This window comes from Sinocyclocheilus rhinocerous, unplaced genomic scaffold (assembly GCF_001515625.1).
Source record: "Sinocyclocheilus rhinocerous isolate Xijiao unplaced genomic scaffold, SAMN03320098_v1.1 scaffold4386, whole genome shotgun sequence".
NCBI lineage: Eukaryota > Metazoa > Chordata > Actinopteri > Cypriniformes > Cyprinidae > Sinocyclocheilus > Sinocyclocheilus rhinocerous.
The window spans coordinates 59,327-80,971 of NW_015666739.1; the positions used below are offsets into that span (position 1 = coordinate 59,327).

The 21,645-nt window shown below is 36.7% G+C and overlaps 1 protein-coding gene across 1 annotated transcript in view; it reads right to left on the minus strand.

The window, feature by feature from the left end:
• Nucleotides 1-21,645, minus strand: part of LOC107733072 (metabotropic glutamate receptor 7-like) — a 125,895-nt gene that overhangs the window by 21,253 nt on the left and 82,997 nt on the right. The window contains exon 6 of the mRNA XM_016544570.1: nt 3,140-3,386. Within this exon, the coding sequence (XP_016400056.1) occupies nt 3,140-3,386 (247 nt within the window). The remainder of the gene's footprint in view (nt 1-3,139; nt 3,387-21,645) is intronic.

A 21,645-nucleotide genomic window follows, 5' to 3' on the forward strand; every position in this document is an offset into this window, starting at 1 on the left:
GTTTCTGATTGGTCCAATAGAAGCAAAGCAGAGTTTCTGATTGGTCCAATAGAAGCAAAGCAGAGTTTCTGATTGGTCCAAACAGCCATGAAATTTAATTTCAAGCTGGGTTTGAAGGTGGGTGTATTTTAGCTTATCTGTTACTTTGGATATGCCATTTGTCCCATCTAAGAATGGCATATCTAATAATGTGGGAAAGCATCGCCACTGTCAGAAAAAAAGCCTTGACGGCATCATTTTTGTAATTAATTTCCCAATATGTTCTTCTTTATGTGCCGTAGCTATTTGAAAAACCCAAAAGCAGCTGAAAGATTGCAAAGACCTGTGATTTTTCCAGTCAAAGCTGCATAAACTACACCAAAAGTACTTTTCATCTCCCGAAATGTCATTGTCAAAGGAAAGCTATGGCTCTTTGAAAAGGCAGTGACGACATGCTTATCCTCTGGGCTCAAACCAGTCCTATGTTATTTCTCTCTGCGGTGTGCGGCTCACCATCTCATGTTCATTAGAGGAAATGTGGTCATTCTCAGCAGATGACTTCATTCCATTATATCTGACACGAGCTCATGCTGCAACAAGCAACAGGCCAAAGCAACAGAATATCAGCTCATGGTGACATTTTGCAATGAATCTTGCAAGCACTGCACTCTGGGACATGAGCTCGCTTTTACACCCGCCGGCTGCAGGGAAAGCAACTTTAAGTTTATATATATATATATATATTAGGGCTGGGCAAGTTAGCGCGTTATTATCGCGTTAACGCATTAATTGATTAACGCTGACAATTATTTTATTGCGCGTTAACGCAGTTTTTTTATTATTATGAAAGTCCGTTGCTCACTGGCTCTGAATGCACATACAGACAACCCATGGGTCACAGCAGGGGTGGGATGTTGATCAGTACTGTCTTGGGATGAGTGTCATCACACCAATAAGAGCATTTGGGGTGGGCCTAAGACTGCAGCAGTGCTCACATGAATGTCTATCAGAAATGTTCACACAATCATGTTGCACACATATCAGAAGATGTGCGCTCCGCTCACACTACATGCGTACCGCGCTCGAGCACACCTTTTCCAACCGAGCCAGGGACGGCTAAACGAACACTACACTATGCTCGGGCACGGTTAAGATTGCCTAGTGTGAATACACCCTAATTATTCTCCCGCATCCCGCACACACGAGTGTCTACCCGCCCGCACCCGCACCCCCATCAAGTGTTGTCCCGCGCCGCACTCTGCTGCGTTGGGTCCCGCGATCGTGCAGGTCTCTAAGGTGTCTGTTAAAATGTTATGATCGAGGCTCTAGACTCTGAGCATAACTTGTTTTTCTATAACAGACTATAAAATATTTTCTATAAAAACGTTAAAGCCCTGGCAGTGGAAATAGCTTGTTTTATATTTAATTTGATTACATTAATGTTATAAGTTGAGATTTACAAGAAATATTTTAACTGCTACTATGTAAAGGGAATACTGCTGTAAAAAAAGCACCTTATTTGTTTAAAGTGTTTGCAAACCAAATGTTATTGCACTTTTGTTCATATAGCAGTACCTTTAAATGAAAAAAGTGCACAATACACTACTTTTGATTGCATTATTGAATTTTGTGCATAATGCGATTTATCGCAGACAATCATGCGATTAATCACAATTTAAAATTTTAATCGTTGCCCAGCACTAATATATATATATATAAATTTTAAACAAAACATTTTTTGAAATATAGAAAAACGCGTTCTGTGTGAACTTAGAGTGCTTTTACGAACAATAACATGATGATTACATTGCATGATTTAATAATTATGCAAGAATGAATTTAAACATGATAAAGTCACGATTATGTCGCATAATGTGTAAAATTAGATAAAATCTTTTTTAAAAACACTAACATGACAATTATGTTGCATGGTGCAATAATTTTCTAAGAATGGTTTTAAACACAATACCATCATATAATGCAAAAATGATGTACAAATGGTTTTATGAACAATAGTTTTACAATATAATATCATAATGCGTTAGAGTGGTTTTACGAATGACAGCATGGCAATTACATTCCATAATGCAATAATTGTGTAAGGAAGGTTTTAAATATGTAACATCATTATATGACATACATTACATTAAACAACATACATTAACATATTTTTTAAAACGCTAACAAGAAAATTATGTCGCATAATGCAACAATTTCCTATGAATGGTTATATGAAATATAACTTGACAATTACATTGCATAATGCAATAATTACATAAGAATGGTTTTAAACAAGATAACGTCACATTACGAAAATTATGTACAAATGCTTTTACGAATAATACTTTTACAATTGCATCTCATAATGTGACAAATGTGTGAGTGTGGTTTTATGAATGACAGAATTACAGTGCATAATGTAATATTTGAAGAGTTTGGTTCCAAAACGCGATAAACGCCATTTTATTTTAAAATTGAGTTTCCGCCAAAATCAGTATTGTATCTGGTCGGTATTGAAAAGTCAATTTTTAATTTTACGCAAAATGCGATATCCGCTGAGTTATTCTGTCATGTTTCTCCCTTTCTTTCCAAACCGCGACAAAACGCCAGCCTCCCTTCTCTGCAGAATGCGATATATCCGCTCAACCAATCACAGCGCACCATTAATTCATGTTATTATAAATTATTTTTTCTTCCAATTTATGATGTTTTGCTACCTTTATAATAAATATTTTAAAAGTACATTAATATACCAAAAAAATTATAACTAAAAAGTATAATGATATGCTTTACAATAACTATGATTATAAATAAACTGTCAGTTTATAATAATAATTACATTCAAAAATGTATTATTATTGGTCTCTGCTAATTACAAAACAGTGGAATGATAGGTGCAAAAAGCCAGAAAACATGCATAATAATGTGAATTGTGAAAAGTCACATTATTTTATTTTGATAACTTGCATTCGCTCATGTGATCAAAAAAAAATAAATCTTACATTCTTTTTATGAATGTAACGACAAATTTCCTAACCATATCAGTCTCTCAGTGTTCACCAGATTTACTATAAAGGCATCTGAATTCATCATGAGCAAATGTACTGTATCATCTTCCCCAACGTCCACAATTATCTCTGAATAAAAAGTGGTTACTTACTGTTGGGATCCACATTTTCGCACAGTTCGGTTTTGGCCTCGCCGTTCGGCCGGTCGCTGGGTTTGTGTGACAGACGTGAGGACATGGTGGCCGCTGTCGCCACGGCCTTGAAGCTGCGCTTGCGTTTCTGCACGTTGAGCTCTGGGTGGAAGATGATGACATAGACCTTGGGCATGTAGAGCATTCCCAGAGCCACGGACGCGCTCAGATTCATGGAGATGGTCAGCGTGGTGGTCTGGATGTAGAGCTTTGGGGTGGAAAAGAAGGAAAACTTTTATTACGGCAAGGGAATTCTCGAAAGAGGTATAATAAATGAATTTTTAGTTTCACAAAGACGTGAAAAAGAGATAGAAAAGTATATTGTTTGTAGTAAGGCTGGGTATAGAAACAAATTTCACAATTTGATTCGATTTTGATTCACAAGCTTGCGATTCGATTCAATTTCGATCTTGATTCAGTTTGATTCTATAACAATTTATTTCGATATACAGGCAATCAGGTACAGGTTTTTCTCTAAACTAATGCTGTAAACTATACAATAAAACCTATCAGGGTTAAACCTAGGCAGTTTTATAATAAAATACTAACATACAGTAAATATAAACATACAGTAACTTGTTTTCATGACAGATTTATTCAAACAAGAAACAGGTTAAAATATTAAATATAATGCAAACAGTTAAAATATAATGAATGTGTAATATAGTGCACATATTTAGGAAAATTATGTTTCTAGAGTTCATTTTTCTAGCCTACTATCAAGTTTATGGCCACTGAATGGCTTTTCTGAGGTAAATGTGTCTTTCCACGGTTGAAATGCTGATTGATTGATTGATTGATTGATTACATGAGATAATTTAAGGTAAGTTGTACTTTTTCATACCTTCTGATGTTCATTCATACATATAACTAGTAGTAAGAGGAAGAGATCATCGGTTAATGTGTAGTTTAAATTGGTCTGTCTTGCCACATAAAACGGCGCCAAAACGGCATTTTGTTTGAATTTCTCAATAAAATTTGACCAAATTTGAAAGCGGAGACTTTGTTTAATAAGAAAAGTAACGAAGCACAAAGCTTCTTGCGATTTATTGGATGTTTCGTTACGTTTTGTTCACGCATCCACTGTAAACATTGATCGATTCTTCCCATTATTGGGTGCTTTAATACCTAATATATTACACATTACTAATGTAATATTATATATGGTACCTCATTGCGTATTTACGTAAACAAACTAGTGAATTGAACTAGTTCATTGAGTTGTCCGAAGGAACCATTTCACAGAAATGAATCAGATTTGCCTGTTTGAGGTTATGAATTATGAATAATGTCATAAATAATTTTCAGTTTCTTGCACAGACCGAACGTTTCGCTTTATAAGACCTCAATATATCGTCAGAAGCCACGGGTGTTAATTTTGTGCTCCTTAAATTTTTTTCTCAAAAACGGGGCAGTTGCTGACTTGCATTTTATGAATCACCAAGGACCACGATTTCAGATAAAACTCTTCTTTACTGTTCTACTGAAGAAAAAAAGTCACCTACATTTTGGATGGCCTGAAGGTGAGTGAATTAACAGCAAATTTTCTTTATTCCTGCTCTATTCCTTTTAGAATCGATGTCGGTTTATTAAAATGAGAATCGATTAAAATCGAGAAATTGTTTGGTAGTTCATGAATTATGTAGTCCATTAGATCTTTCTGCGAACTCCAGGATGGGATTCAAGACAAAATGAAGAATAAAATCAAATCCGAACAGGTCAGTTCCAAAGGCACTCAATGTTGACGTCCTAGTGGGAGAATTCAAAGCCAAATGGATGATAATCATCCTTAAAAACTCGAGCTTCTTTCATTGCCTGAGATTACAGCTCTTGCACGGATGTACTTTTCTTGTATGAAAAAAGGAGCTTGTCAAAAGTATCATAATGAAGGCTTTCATGCCGCGGAAATATCACATTAGTACTACGGCAAAGATTCATTTCATGTGGCTGTTAACGGCACTCTGGCAAGTATGTAATTATCGATATCCTCAATGTGTTTAATCTTTAATGTACTGCTAGTTCAAAGCCTGTTAGGAAGGTCACGGGTGTGTTTCGATGAAGGTGACGGCCCCCATTCATGAAACGCCAGTGGAATGAATTGTGAAAATCATTAAAAAAACACAAATTGTCAATTAAATGACGCCCAATGTTTCTGCTGCATGTAGAAACAGATCGACCTGCCAATAAAACAACTAGTCCAGTAAAACTTAGGGTCTGGACCAATTTGTAGCTTATGCAGGCCGAGAACTGCCTCCTCAGACAGCAAGGGTTTCTGCAACTATGGCCATTTTTGGTCCATGTATTTCTGTGATGGAAATGACAATGGTAGAATGACATTAAATGTTTATGCCTTTTTTTTCTTCAAATACATTAAAAAAGTTTCTCATTTTAAAGGTAGCATTTATGTAACCCGAGTATGCACAAATACATTTTCATACTTTTTGCATAATTTCACAAAATTGCAGATAGACTAGAAATGGCGTAGTATTAAATAAAAAAAAAAGTTTATAAGGTGCAAAACTGTTATGAAATGACTGAATTTTAAATAAACAAACAAATAAATAGATAAATTAATAACATTTGAAAATTTTTTCATGAGCAAATGGACAAAATGGCAACTAGACTGAAAATTACAAATTAACTTGTTAAGAACTGAATTATAGGGTGAAAAAAAATGTAAGGTGAAAAAAATGAATGAATTTTAAATAATAGAGTTTTTACAGTGTTTGCAAAAGGTGCAAAACTATTCATGAAATGACTTCTAAATTAAACAAACACATGAAATATGTATACGTTTTACTTAAATTGACGAAATTACAGCTAGACTGGAAATGACATTAACTTCAAAACAAACAAACAAAGCTATAAGGTGCAAATAAATAAATAAATAAACAATTTTTGCATAATTTGACAAAATAACAAGACTGTAAATTACATACATTAACTTAAAAAAAATTATAAGGTGCAAAACTGTTCATGAAATGACTTTTAAATACATTTATTTTAAATAAGTAAATATAAGTAGATAGATAGATAGATAGATAGATAGATGGATAATGCAACTTCATTTAACAAAAGAAAAAACAATAAATAAAAATCCACCCTTGGGACATAAAAGTTCTCTAAGCTGAAGAAACGCCCTCTAATCGGCATCAACCACAATTAGTTTTCTTCTACCAAATATTTAGGGGTTGTTTTATCTGAAATCGATCATACCACAGCAATAGACCACTGAAAAAGCACAGGAAATGTGTGTAGAATCTGATCAGCATTGTATGGCTCATATTTGACTCTTCCATTTTTAGCACGTTATGGAAGTAACATTCACAACTCGAACAGTCGGATAACTGAATTCCCACAGGCTCTCAAATCACACAACCTTAAAAAAAAAATGTTTGAAAACCTCCAGGGCTGTCAAATTAATTTGCCCGTCCAAAGTTCAAATGCAGTGAACTGACGCATGAGCTGTCCTGCGACAAAGATCGACACCTGATTCTTCAGCTTCTCATTGGCCGGTGAGACGTGTGATACTGAGAGAAATCCAGCATGCTTGACTTGATAGAAGCTATATTCACCTTCTACACACTGTCTAAACCAGGTGTGACGTGTAATAAAAGCAACATCTGTTGAATTTATTCAAGCTCGTCTTAATCAGCCGCAGTAAGCAACACTACATTTTGTTTGGATTTAAAATAAATTAATTAATTAAAAATCTAATTATTTCTCTGATTCCCAGTCCTCTGAAAAATCAAATTATATAATGTATTATTATTATTATTATTATTATTCAAATATGCTCCTCATTTAGTTTGACTTTCGTTGAATACCATAACTAAAGCTTAGTGTCTCGTTACGTAGCCTGCTGCACCTTCATTATGCATTTTGACCTTTTTGGCAACTTAAAATAACAGTTAGTGATTCAAGGATTCAAGTACGGCTGGAACCAAATCTGACGTGAAAAGAAAATATCAACAAGGACAGTGTGATCATAAACAACAGCATCAGGTTTCTTACTTACATAAATAATATTATAAATAATCACATATTAAATTGGTTTTGTGATGCACACAGCAAATCAACTTGTGTAACACACACACACACACACACACTCTCTCATTTGGCTGCTGCTCAGCGTTACTGAGCGTTCAGTCTTAACACCGGCTCTAATCTGAGATGTTTGGATGTGAGGGATGATATGGTGAAGAGGGAGAGTTTTATGGATGTGATTTGGGCTAATAATGGATCAGTCAGAACTGGAGCAGCTCAGAAATGAACAGCTCAATAAATGAGGAGCACCGATTCTGCAGAGAGCAGTTTATAAAACATCACAGAGAGACTGAAAATCGAACGAACCCAGCAGATCTGGGCTGTATGATGATATATACTATGAAACCATAAAAATGTGTCGACCGGTACAGATTTATACGATTATAGGTGGAATAACGTCTCGGTTACGTATGGTAACCCTCGTTCCCTGAAGGAGGGAACGGAGACGTCACGTCGGATGACCGACGAAATTGGGATCTCGCTTAGAGGGACCAATCTACTTCGAGTGTAAACTAAACAAGCCAATGCACATTGGCATGCGATTATTGCATCCAGCTGCTGCTGATCACAGCGTGAGTATAAGTAGGCAGCAGATGCAGCGCATATTCAGCTTTTCGCTTCGGAGCCGAGCGATCACATCGTTCTCCTCCTGACTACTCTACTGAGAGAAAAAGACTGAACGAGTTCAGCGCGCTCTTGGAGAGCTCTTCGTGTTGGCGGTACGGCGCTTCAGCGGTGGTGGTTTCCCGTGTCGAGTGGGTTGCACACATCAGGCTGCACTACCCCCTGTTTGCGCTAAAAGAGCTTTTTCCCTAAAAGAGCAATTTCGGGTGCGTCTTTTTAAAGACGACGTTGCGTGGCAAACTTGACGTTACGTCTTTGTAAAGACGATGTGGGTCTTGCTATAGACAACGTATCACCCGGGCGTTTCTGGATGCGGTCGTTACCTGGCGCTGGGTGATGGTCACAATCGCTGCCTCACGTGCCTGGGCATGTAGCACGCTGAGGTGGCGTTTGTGGATGAGTCATCTTCTCATTGCAGGAAGATGACCATCTCGGAGTCGCGGGCCAAGCTCCGTTTCCTCAAGGGGCGGAGTTCCGTTGCCTCTGCCTTGATCTAGTTCTCCTCTTGGCGGCAGCCAGGGGGGGCCTACTTCAGGCAGTGACGTCGAGAGTGACCGACTGAAAGGGAACTTGTTACGAGGGGAGCCGTAGTTCACTGACAAGCTAGGCAATATCACATTCATAATCGAATGCAATTCATCTGCGATTATGAACGCGATATTGCCTAATTGTCAGTGAACTATGGCTCTGTGCAGTAAATGCCGCTCCATCTGAAAGAAGGTGATGGAGATTTACTACTAATCACGGAACCGGCTTTACTGACTAGATGCGCATGACAATCGCATGCGATTAATTGCACAGCCCTACTCTAAATGTAATGATAATCTTAGTAATTATATTCTTAAAATATGAATTGACTAAATTACTAATATTGAACTATTCAATTCCGTGTTTTCAATTAAAATGCAATAAAAAATCAGAGTCAGAATAAATTTAATCACACACACACACACACACACATATAATGGATTCTGACTAGATTGTAATTCAATTTACATTTTTACATATATTTAATCATTTTATGTATACTACTAAAATATTATATACAAATGTATACATAGTATTTCTGTACATAAAATATTCCTATAAAATATTCTGTATATAAAGAATTCCTGATGAAGGTCATGCGACAAGATGCGCTTGACAATCGCATGCGATTAATTGCACAGCCCTACTCTAAATGTAATGATAATCTTAGTAATTATATTCTTAAAATATGAATTGACTAAATTACTAATATTGAACTATTCAATTCCGTGTTTTCAATTAAAATGCAATAAAAAATCAGAGTCAGAATAAATTTAATCACACACACACACACACACATATAATGGATTCTGACTAGATTGTAATTCAATTTACATTTTTACATATATTTAATCATTTTATGTATACTACTAAAATATTATATACAAATGTATACATAGTATTTCTGTACATAAAATATTCCTATAAAATATTCTGTATATAAAGAATTCCTGATGAAGGTCATGCGACCGAAACGGAGTCAATAAATATTTTGATATTTTTTGCATAGTGTGCGGGATTTGTTTTTTGCTTTTTAGTTTTTTGACCTGGTTGGTCTTTGCCTCCAACGCACCTATCTATTGCCGTCAGGTGTGCGGAGTTTAATTGTTAATTGTACATAAAATATAAAATTATACATAAAATGATTAAATATATGTAAAATTTAAATGTAATTACAATTTAGTCAGAATCCATATATATATATAATACTTATATTACATAAAAACAAAATTATACATAGTATTTTTTGCATTAAACTATATATATATCACTACATTTATTATGTTTATTATGGATATGAAAAGTGTTTGTTAAAACAATTTACCAAACTGTCACACAATTGTCACAAAGCAAGGCCAGACACAACAGGTAAGTGCAAAACAGGATGGTTTATTGACTTGGTAAGTGGAAGACTGGAATGGGTGAGTTAAAGGCAGGTGAATGTCAACACAGTGAATGGTTCCAGGGTGCTTATCTGAGTTCTGATGGAGAGGATCGTATGCCGGTTACGTTGGAGATCGTGGAGCCGTTTCCACGGAGTCGTTGGAGGATCGTGGGAGGAACAGCAGGTAATTCGTTCTAGGAGATTTTGGCAGAGAGAGTCCAGAGTAGTTCGTAGGAGTGAACGGTAGACCGGACAGTGAGTGGCTGTGCTGTGTGTGTATTTGTAGTGTGGCTTGATTGGTGACAGCAGGTGCGGGGGATCAGAACTCAGGTGACTGTGATCGGGTAATTATCCTGGATGGTGACTGAAGTGACTGTGATGACTCCCTGACAACAATGTCCCAATGCTCAAATTCCATATCACAAACTTGCAATGTCACAATCTGATGATATTTGACATTGAACACCTTTTTAAAGCTTAAACAAACCTTGTCCCACCCTAAAACACATCCCTCATACTAAAACCAGTTCCCAAAGTCTCAAATCACCTAAACACATCACCTATGACAACCTCATTAACACCAGTGACAGACAAATCCACAATCCACCAACTTATGACAACAAGCAATTTAAATAGATAAGAATTCAATTGGCGCGCCGACTCCTGTCGTGAGCATATGCTAATCCTGGCAATCTATCAGCCAGATTTCCAGTCTTCATTTATTTATCCCTTCATTGTTTCTTCCACCGTCAAACAAGGACACAAAGATCTGGGATACTGGAATAGGCACTAAAGATGCTTTTCAGCCTCGAGTCTCTACACTCAACCCAAGGCTGAACCCTCTTCTAAGCAACATCTTTGCCTTAAAACCGCTTTTGAAAACCAATCCTCAGAATGACAGTTTTTGATGTCTTCAGAGAGTCACGCCTATAGCGGAAGCAAAACATCCTACGTGTGCCACATGAGAGGCTTCCCAAGCTCCACACAAGCGTCAGGCGGCTTCAGATAGGAAGGGACTTATTATATAAAGTGACATACATGTAGTGACAGAGGAAGTTGACTCAAACTGCGCTGTGATGTCGTTTACCGTCACGCTGGATGAAGGTGACACATTCGGTACTACTGAGACACATAACTGAGAGACGTACAGTAGGCAGAAAGGCGGCATTTTCACATTTTCTCTCTCTCTAATGCGCAAAAGGACAAAGCATTTTTTGGTTTTGGTGTCAGTAGGTAATTCAGCTTGAAACCTGTAGGCAGCTACACAAAAACACAATGAGCTTCTTTGAACGCGTTCTCAAAGACGGAATCATTTTCTTTGCACTCAACTATCCACTGCGGTGACAGCGTCAATGAAAGGAACGTCCCTTTGGATGAATGCGGAAAAAGAAAGCCTTCCGCGGCCGTCACAACAAATGTTTTTTATTATTTTAGCAGCATTTCAGCAGCACTGGATCATGATATGATGTGACATGAGAGTTACAGGCCACTCTACTAACAAAAATATTTTTTGCAAAATGTGAGTGGCATCTGAAGTTAAAAAGTGTTATGGTTTTGATTCTCATAATTGCAACTTTATATCTTTGAACGTGACTTTTTCTCTCACAACTGTGTCATTATTTCTCATAAATTTAATAATTTCATAATTGTGACTTTACTGTGTAAAGTTCTCTTAATTGCAACTTTGTTTCTCATAATTGTGACTTTATATTTCAATTTTACTTTATACTTCAAAATTGCAGCTTTGGTTTTAAAATGTTTACCATTATATCTCAAAATGTGACTAAATGTGCAATTCAAACTTTGATTCTCGTAATTATGACTTTGTATCTCAGTTTGACTTTACAGTTTATTTCAAATTTGTGACTTTGTTTCTCATAATTTTACTGTTATTTCTCAAAATGTAACTACATATTTCACAATTCAAACTTTGTTTCTTGTAATTATGACTTTATAATTTGATTTCGAAATTGTAACTTTGTTTTTCATATTTTCACCTTTATAAATCAAAATGTGACTGTATGTGCAATTCAAACTTTCTTTCTTATGATTATGCATTTATATCTCAATTTGGCTTTATATTTTGAAATTGTGACTTCGTTTCTCGTAATTTCACCGTTATATATCAAAATGTCTGCAATATCAACTTTGTTTCTCATAATTATGACTATATCTCAATTTGACTTTTTATTTCACATTTGCAACTTCATATCTCACAGTGCAATTACAATTTTCATAATTTTGTAATTTTCAATACTTTTTTCACAGTTTTCCTTTATATCTCACATTTGCGACTACGTTTCTCGTAATTTCGACTTTTTCTTGTAATTGGCCCTTTATATCTCTCAATTGTGACAATTGTTTATTGTAATCACACTTTTGTATCTCCACAATTTGACTTTATATCTCACAATAATGACTTTGTTTCTTGTAACTGCAAATTTATATATTACAATGACACTTTATATATCGCAATTGCGAATTTATCTTTCAATGTGACTGTATTTCACAATTGCAACTTTGTTTCTCGTAATTGTCTCACAATTGCGACTTTATATCTCACAATGTGAATATATCACGCAACTGCAACTTTTGTGACTTTGTATCTCTCATTGTTACTTTATATTTCGCAGTTGTGATTTCAAATTTAAAATTCTGCGGAACAAATTAAAGATATAAAAAGTCACAATTACAAGAAACAAAGTTGCTATTGAGACTTTATATCTTGTAATTTTGATTACAATTTGAAAATTGAAACTTTGTTTCTCCTAATTGCTACTTTGCTCCTGGTAACTATGACTTTAAAATTGATAAAATTGACCTTTTTGTTTGAAATAAAGTACACCAAAGAATAAGACCAGAATTGTGCATTAAATAAGTAACTGTCTGATCTAAACAAAGGTCAGTGGCAACATTGCCTTTTTCTAAAAGCCACATGACAACACAAAGCCAATTCAGAGTCATGGATGATGGGTGGATATACAGTAGACGGAATGCATTATATTTCATATTACATTTACATTTACGTAGCTTGGAGCATAAAATATCTGTGGACAAGCAGACGAGGGTGTAGCATGCCGTCTGGGATGCTTAACTGACATAACTAATCCTAAAAAGAACTATTGTATACATTGCAAATTAGCTTGCTTGCAATCCAGACTTCCAAACAGACTTGAGCGTTGGTGGAATCAAAACATAAAAACTTCCCTTTCTGTATGAAACACATGTATATATATGATTGTGTGCTTCCAAGCGCATACACATGTATCCCGTAGTATACACTACATGCACACTCACAATGTAAATGGAGAGACAGCAAGCCACATCGCTACAAATCTGAGGCACCTGCGTTCACTGACCTAAATCCACATGGGAAGGCCACAGATGGTATAAATAAAACAGCCCACTGCAGTAAGCATGGGTCAACACTCCTGCATGCACAGTATCCTAAACTCAGCACTGCATGCATTTTCACTGAAACTGCATATTCATTTCTAAAAAGCACCTGCTTTGTTGTGGTGCAACAGTACACTGTCGAATTCCAAGTCTGCAGTGTTTTCCGAATGAAATGCAGATGTCTTTAAATTGAAAGTGTATACATTTTATATTTGTTCTATTCACATTATTCATTATTTTTAAGATAGTAGGAATTATATAGTACACTCTGCAGTATTACACAGTATTTCATGATGTAATGATGTGAAGGATGTTACAATTATTCAATCACTAATATTTCACACTTGGTAGCTCCGCCCACAAACATATTTTGATTGACTTTATAGCTCACAGTAGTGACTTTGTTTCTCGTAATTGTAAATTTGTATCTTACAATCAGATTTTATATCTTGCAACTGGTAATGATTCTCATAACCACAACTTAATATCTTTCAACATGACTTCAAATCTTGCAATTGCGACTATGTTTATTGTATTTTCACGTTTTGATGCACTTTATTTCTCTCAGTTGTGACATTGTTTCTTGTAATTGCTAATTTGTTTCTCGTTATTGCAGATGTAGGCTTTATATCTTGCAATTCTGACTTTCTTTTAATTGAGAATTTTTATGTCCCAATTAGACTAAATTTCCCAATTTGACCATATCTCAATTTGTATAACTTGTGGACGCGCGTTCACGACAGTATCATGACGCGAGCGTGTGGCGGCGCTGACCCAGATCCGGCGTAATGACGTCATGACACCGGATCTGGGTCAGCGCCGGCGCCGCCACACGCTCGTGTCATGATACTGTCGTGAATGCCGTGAGTCCAAAGTGACGCAGTAGAGACGAAAATGTGGAATAAAGTCGTTATTTTTGTTTTCTTTGCGCAAAAAAGTATTCTCGTAGCTTCGTAACTTTACAGTTGAACCACTGATGTCACACGGACTACTTTGTCGATCATCTTGGTACTTTTCTGGACCTTGAACGTGGTAGTTACCTTGCTGTCTATGGGAGGGTCAGAGAGCCCTCATATTTCATCAAAAATATCTTAAATTGTGTTCCGAAGATGAACGAAGGTCTTACAGGTTTGGAACAACACGAGGGTGAGTAATTAATGACAGAATTTTCATTTTTGGGTGAACCAACCCTTTAATTTGCTACTATAAAGTGGCTCTCCACTGTGTTCATGTTTTTACCCGCGGACATCTCACCTCATCTCATCTCACTCGACGGATGAAATGAACCTAGAGAAGAGTTCCGCGTGAAAGAAGGTGGAGCCTCAACGCACACCTCCTATGATGTAATTGTCACGGACCAATGGTAGTACGAAGTTGTTTTGCAGCCGGAACAAACTTTTGCGGAAAGTTTGCTTTGGCAAACCATTTCTAACTTCCAAAATTAACACAAAACGAACTTCGTTTTGGCCGGATTTTGTTCGAAAATATACGAAGTATATCGGGGCTTTAAAGGTCCACTGAAGTGCCTTGAAACATGCAGTGTTACATATCGAGCAGCCCCGTCCCCTTTTTAAATAGCGTTTTGTTTATATCACAGCTTGGGCCAGAGCCTTTGAGCTCGGTAAAGCCGCATTTGACAGCTTATGACAGCCACAGTCTAATAGATTAGCCCTTTAGATTCAATATGAAACTGTTACTAAAGCAAAACAGTGATTAATGATGCCGAGGATGTGTAGTTTGAAAATTGTGTAATTTATGTTGGTGCAAGGCACCGGTGTTATCTCTTCTACTTGTTAGTGCCGTTTGTCTAGCCGTTTATCCTCCTAATCTGATCCAAATCGCTATAAAATATAGCATTCTGTGTAGAATTTAAATGGGTCCGATACATTTTGTGGTCTGCACGACTTGCGCATATGATCCGCTCCGTTATATCATGTCTCTGGACCGGAGCAGACTGTACGCGCTGCGGCGGTTCGCGTGACACAACACAACGCGAAACCAGACTTCTTTCGACCCAATGGAAAGCGTATTTACACTGTATAAATCGTTCCTTATTCCCCATATAGCGCACTACGTGCCATTCAGCATACAGAAAATACTAATTCTGTGAACAAGTGACCTATTTCAGCCGCAGTTTCAGCATCTATTTATAGTGTAGGGGCGGGACATTTCAGATTCTAGAGAGCATTTGATTGGACAGAAAGTTTGATGAGAAGCTGAAGTGAAGGGTGACGTCATCAAAACCGTTGATTCATATTGTAGGAAGTGAGAGACTGTGTAAGTTTTGAATGCTTATATCTTCTAAATTTTGGAGCACACTAGCTTATAGATAACTATAAGACTAACAAATCTATTTTGATAGCCAAAAAAAAATCTATTTTGATTTCATGGGTGACTTGTCTATGAAAACAGGTGTATATTTTGACACTGTTTTTCAAAATTTTGTCTAGTTTCTAGTAACTGTGACTTTGTATCTCCTTATATGACTTTATATCACAATTTGACTAGATCTTACAACTGCAACTATATTTCTGATTATTTCAACTTTTTCTTGTTATTGGGCCTTTATATCTCACAATTGTGACTTTATATCTCATAACTGTGGCATTATTTTTCATAACTGTGACTTAGCTTCTAGTAATTATGACATTGCATCTCTTAATGTGACTTTATATCTCACAATTCTGGCTTTGTTTCTCCAAAAAAACCATTTTTTTATTTCAAAATTCTGTAGAACAAAGTTCTACAAAGAGAACAAAGAGATAAAAATTGCAATTACAAGAAACTATTGCGACTACGTGTATCTCGCAATCGCAGCTTTGTTTCTTCTAACTGCTACTTTGCTCCAGGTAATTATGACTTTAAAACCTTTGAAACTGATATATATTTTATTTGGAAAAATGTGCATCAAATAATAAGACCAGCATTGGGTATCTCCACTCAAAAAACAGATTTTGATTGGCTGTGATTTTGCTGTCAACTTTCAGTTACTTGCCGCACCTGGTCAAGACACAGATGTCTGTGGGTCTGTTTACACAAGTTAATTCAGACTTGACAACAATAGGAGTTGGACACCTGCAGGTCTAGCAACCTCTTTGTCCCTTTGTCATTTCCACACCTGCTCTACATGTGCTATTTACATGACTCATCAGCCTAGGTGGCCTACATGCTGACCACGGATACAAGCCGACTATTGAGTGTGCATGTCACTCAGTGGTCCTCCTTAAATCAGTGACAAAGTGGAAATTGGTGTAGGTTAATCCCTGTGCCTTTAAAATTACGGATGTTCCAGTCAGAAAGCAAATGTAGGCTTGGATTATGCAAATGAATGCATAAAAGAGACATAATGAGATTTATTGCAACATCCTACACCTGCTAGGGGTATGATTGGCGATTATGTTCGGGATCAGTATGCAAGGAAACAAATGCTCACCAGGCTTTTTTTGAAAGCGTATCAGGCGGAGGGAAATGAGAGGCTGTGACTGAACAAACGTGTTATGATTGGCTACCTGATGACTGTTTTGGTTTTGAAATAGTTATGCTAGCTCAAATGTCAGCCTGGTTTAGTCACTATGCATAGAAAGGCTTCAGACGGATTACGGAGCGCTTTTCACAAGAGACATCTTCTTTACTGCCACTGTGGTATTTTGACAATAATGGATTTTGCTGATACCAATAATTAAGCTGGGGGGAAAACAGATTAATTGGTTGATTTGTTTTAATATCAATATTATTATTATTATTATAAACTAACTACAGCTAACTAATAAAAAAAGATTGTTAATAATAATAATAATATTTATTTATTATAATAACAATTGTTTTTAAAAACGGCCATTAACAATAATATAAACTAATATTTGAATGATAATTTAAAATTAACAAATTGTTATAATAATAATAATAATCCATAAACCAATGATGACAATTAAACTATTTTAAAAACAAAATAAATAAATAAATACATACATACATTTCTAAAAAATAATTTATGAAAACAACAACAACCATAATAATAATAATAATAATAATAATAACCCAAAAAATAAAAAATGTTAAAAAGCAAGTAAATAAATAAATAAATTTTTAATAAGAATTTATTTATAATCATCATCATCATCATCTTCTTCTTCTTATCATTATTATATTGGTGAATGATGTGTTAGGATGATTTAAATCAATATATCTGGAGTTTGTCTTATTGACCGAAAGATCCATTAGCAATCAAAGCATTTCCTCTTTCAACCAGTTCAGACATGTAAGAAGATGTGAAAAGAATCAGACATTTGATTGCGCAAGACTACACATTAACTTTCCCTGTGGCAAAGCAAAGGGGACCTGTAATACACATACACAGCCATAAAACAACTACTAGCTCTAAAAGATGAGCCCAGGGTAATTTCATCCACTCCAGCCTTGAGAGTTGCCGAAGTGGTACATTTCGCGGCACGTCAACCCCTTCAGACCAAAGATAAAGTAAAACCCTGGACTTTCTGAAAACACTGAAAGCACCAGACAGCCGCTGAAAGCCAGCTGCGCAATTTCCCTGTACATTTAAGACAAGAGTAGCTCAGACGCAGACTCATAACAGTCATGCATCTAACAGCACATAAAGCTACTCTCATCAAAACTACATTTTTACAGTCTCTTCAGAAAATGTGAGTGTTGCTTGCCGTGTCGAAGGTGGTGAGATTGCAATGTGGCTTCAAAGGTTAGGGATCCCACACTTTTTGACCAATAAACTTTCATTACTAATCCACAACTTTTCCAGTTCCAGCTAATAATTTAGTGAAAAATATCTGTATTTTCTCATGATATAATATAATATATATCATCATATAATAAAATAAATAAATAATAATAATAATAATAATCTGGACTTTCTGAAAACACTGAAAGCACCAGACAGCAGCTGAAAGCCAGCTGCGCAATTTCCCTGTACATTTAAGACAAGAGTAGCTCAGACGCAGACTCATAACAGTCATGCATCTAACAGCACATAAAGCTACTCTCATCAAAACTACATTTTTACAGTCTCTTCAGAAAATGTGAGTGTTGCTTGCCGTGTCGAAGGTGGTGAGATTGCAATGTGGCTTCAAAGGTTAGGGATCCCACACTTTTTGACCAATAAACTTTCATTACTAATCCACAACTTTTCCAGTTCCAGCTAATAATTTAGTGAAAAATATCTGTATTTTCTCATGATATAATATAATATATATCATCATATAATAAAATAAATAAATAATAATAATAATAATAATAATAATGGAAATATCTTGTATTATATGTGGATAACATTTATTATATAAAATGTATTGGACATATTATTATTACTGTTAATAATAATAATAGTAAATAATAACCTAAAACACAATATCCATTTTGTGCCGATCTTTCCTACTGCGTGCAAGTAGAAGAATCAGACCAGAATACACCTGTCATCATTCAGCCTGCATGCGGCATTGTCCCGCAAGAGCATTACTGAACCCAGATGCCTCAGTCTCACCCTTCATCAGTGAAATCCCACACAAAACTCCATCAGTGATACGTCTAATCTGGGTGTTGGTGTCCCGCATTCACAGCGGCTGATGAAAAACACCCCCAAGGCCTCCTTGAGCTAAAGACTCAGCGTCTGAACCTTTCAGTTGCTGTGTTTCCCTGCACAGTGCCGTGTTTCAGTGAGGCAGGTTGGGGAACTAGGCCACTTCAAGAGGAAAAAAAGAAAGGCAGACAAAAAGGAAGCGAGATTAACCTGAAATCTGAGCTCCTCTAGCTTTGCTCGGATCCCCGCTTGATGTTTTCTTGTGAGCGTGCAGCATTTCTGTTTTTCATGAGCGCAGAGTACCTTGCAACTGTGTCACATGATTTTAAAAAGGCACTGCACATTGATGTATAGTCCAGTGCTGGGGAAGCTGCTTTGAAACTAGCTTTACAAACTACAAGCTTACCGCTAGGCAAGCTACCTTTTCAAAAAAAATAAAAACATTAAAAAAAGTAATACAACAAACTACTAACAATTTTTTTTTTTGCCTCATTTACAAGTGACCCGATTCCGATTTTTTTTTTCCTCCCATGTGGCACAGATCAGATACGACTCACGAACGTGTAAGCAGAAAAAAAAAATCACATGAATTACAATATTCTCAGATCAGTTTCAAGCCTCATTCACATGTGGAAATAAATCTGATATGAATCGGATACATGCATTTGCGTCTGCCATGTAAGCGAACAGATCACAAATTCCCGTCAATGCGAGCTGTACGTCATTGAAAAAAATGATGGTGGCGAATGATGTCGACTCAGGTGGACACTTTTCCGACTCAGGTGGGCACTATTGCCAAGTCTGTCCAATCTACCTTTACACTGTTGCCATGGGTTGTTTCTTTTTAGTTTGCAGGTTAAGTCTATCTCCTCCTCCCGATTTCGACGGAGGAAAACCACGACTTGGCTAGTTTTGGGCTTGTTTTGATTAGCAATTGGGCTGTTTTTTTTTTTTTCACAGACCTGGCAACCCTGTTTCTGGGTCAGTACGTCTATCTTGGGTGTATAGTGTAAATGCAGATGTTGGATATGGGTCACTTTTAAAATATGATGTAAGCTGGTCATCAAAAAATTGGATATAGTCAACAAATCGTAATTGGACACCAAGACCTGCAGTGTAAATTTTGCCATGACACAGCATTAACTGGAAATGATTTACACTCACTGGCTATTTTATTAGGTGCACCTGTTCAACTGCTCGTTAACGCAAACATCTAATCAGCCAATCAGATGACAGCAATTCAATGCATTTAGGCATGTAGACGTGGTCAAGACAATCTTCTGAAGATCAAACCGAGCATCAGAATGGGAAAGAAAGGTGATACAAATGACTTTGAACAGGGCATGATAGTTGGTGCCAGACGGGCTGGTCTGAGTATTTCAGAAACTGATGGGATTTTCACGCACAACCATCTCCAGGGTTCACAGAGAATGGTCCGAAAAAGAGAAAATATCCAGTGAGCAGCAGTTCTGTGGGCGAAAATGCTTTGTTGATGTCAGAGGTCAGAGAAGAATGGCCAGACTGGTTCTAGTAGATAGTAACCACTTGTAACAACAGAGTTATGCAGAAAAGCATATCTGAACACACAACACGTCGAATCTTGAAGCAGATGAGCTACAGCAGCAGAAGATCTCACTGGGTGCCACTCGTGTCAGCTAAGAACAGGAAACTGAGACTACAGTTCGCACGGGGTCACCAAAATTGGACAATAGAAGATTGGAAAAGGGTTGCCTGATCTGATGAGTCTCGATTTCTGCTGCGACATTTGGATGGTAGGGTGAGAATTTGGCGTAAACAACATGAAAGCATGGATCCATCCTGCCTTGTATGAAGTTCAGGCTTGTGGTGTAATGGTTTGGGCGAAATTTTCTTGGCACACTTTGAGCCCATTAGTACCAATTGAGCCTCGTTTAAATGCCACCGCCTACCTGAGTATTGTTGCTGACCACAAAGTACCCATCATGTGATGGCTACATCCAGCTGGATAACGTGCCATGTCACAAAGCTCAAATCATCTCAGACTGGTTTCTTGAACATGACCTTGTGCTTGTGGTGTAATGGTTTGGGCGAAATTTTCTTGGCACACTTTGAGCCCATTAGTACCAATTGAGCCTCGTTTAAATGCCACAGCCTACCTGAGTATTGTTGCTGACCACAAAGTACCCATCATGTGATGGCTACATCCAGCTGGATAACGTGCCATGTCACAAAGCTCAAATCATCTCAGACTGGTTTCTTGAACATGACAATGAGTTCTCTATCCTAAAATGGTCTCCACAGCAGTGGCGAGGCTACAGGTGGGCCCAGGTGGGCATGGGCCCACCCACCTTCAGCTGTGGCCCACCCAATGAGAAGTTGGTAATTTTCCAAATGGATGTAATTTATTAAACGATAATAATAGTAAGCATCTTATTTCACTATAACTTTATATATTTAGTTTAAAAATATTAAACGTGAGTTTTCATGGTCAATTACAGGCAGTTTCTTCATTTTCCCTCTTCCTATAGGTGCATACCATATGCTTGTCATTCGTCTTTCTCTTAGTCCCACCCACAATGTTAAGTTTGCGACGTAAGGACATAATAGTAAAATGCGTGCGTTTGTGGAGTTGAATTTGAAAATAATGAAACAAATATCGATCAGATCAATTAAAAAAAAAAAAAAGCATATATTGAATATCCCAATTAAAACAAGTCTTAGTTGCGTTTGTGGAGTTGAATTTGAAAATAGTGAAACAAATATCGATCAGATCAATTTAAAAAAAAAAAGCATATATTGAATATCCCAATTAAAACAAGTCTTAGAACTGAGTCCGAACCGTCTAACTTAGAAATGAAGCCAGAAGCTAGGGTGAGCCAAGTATGGAAGCCCGTTTCTGCCACTGAAAAAAAAATAAAAAAGGTAATTGCGACTTTTTATCTCACAATTCTGACTTTTTTTCTC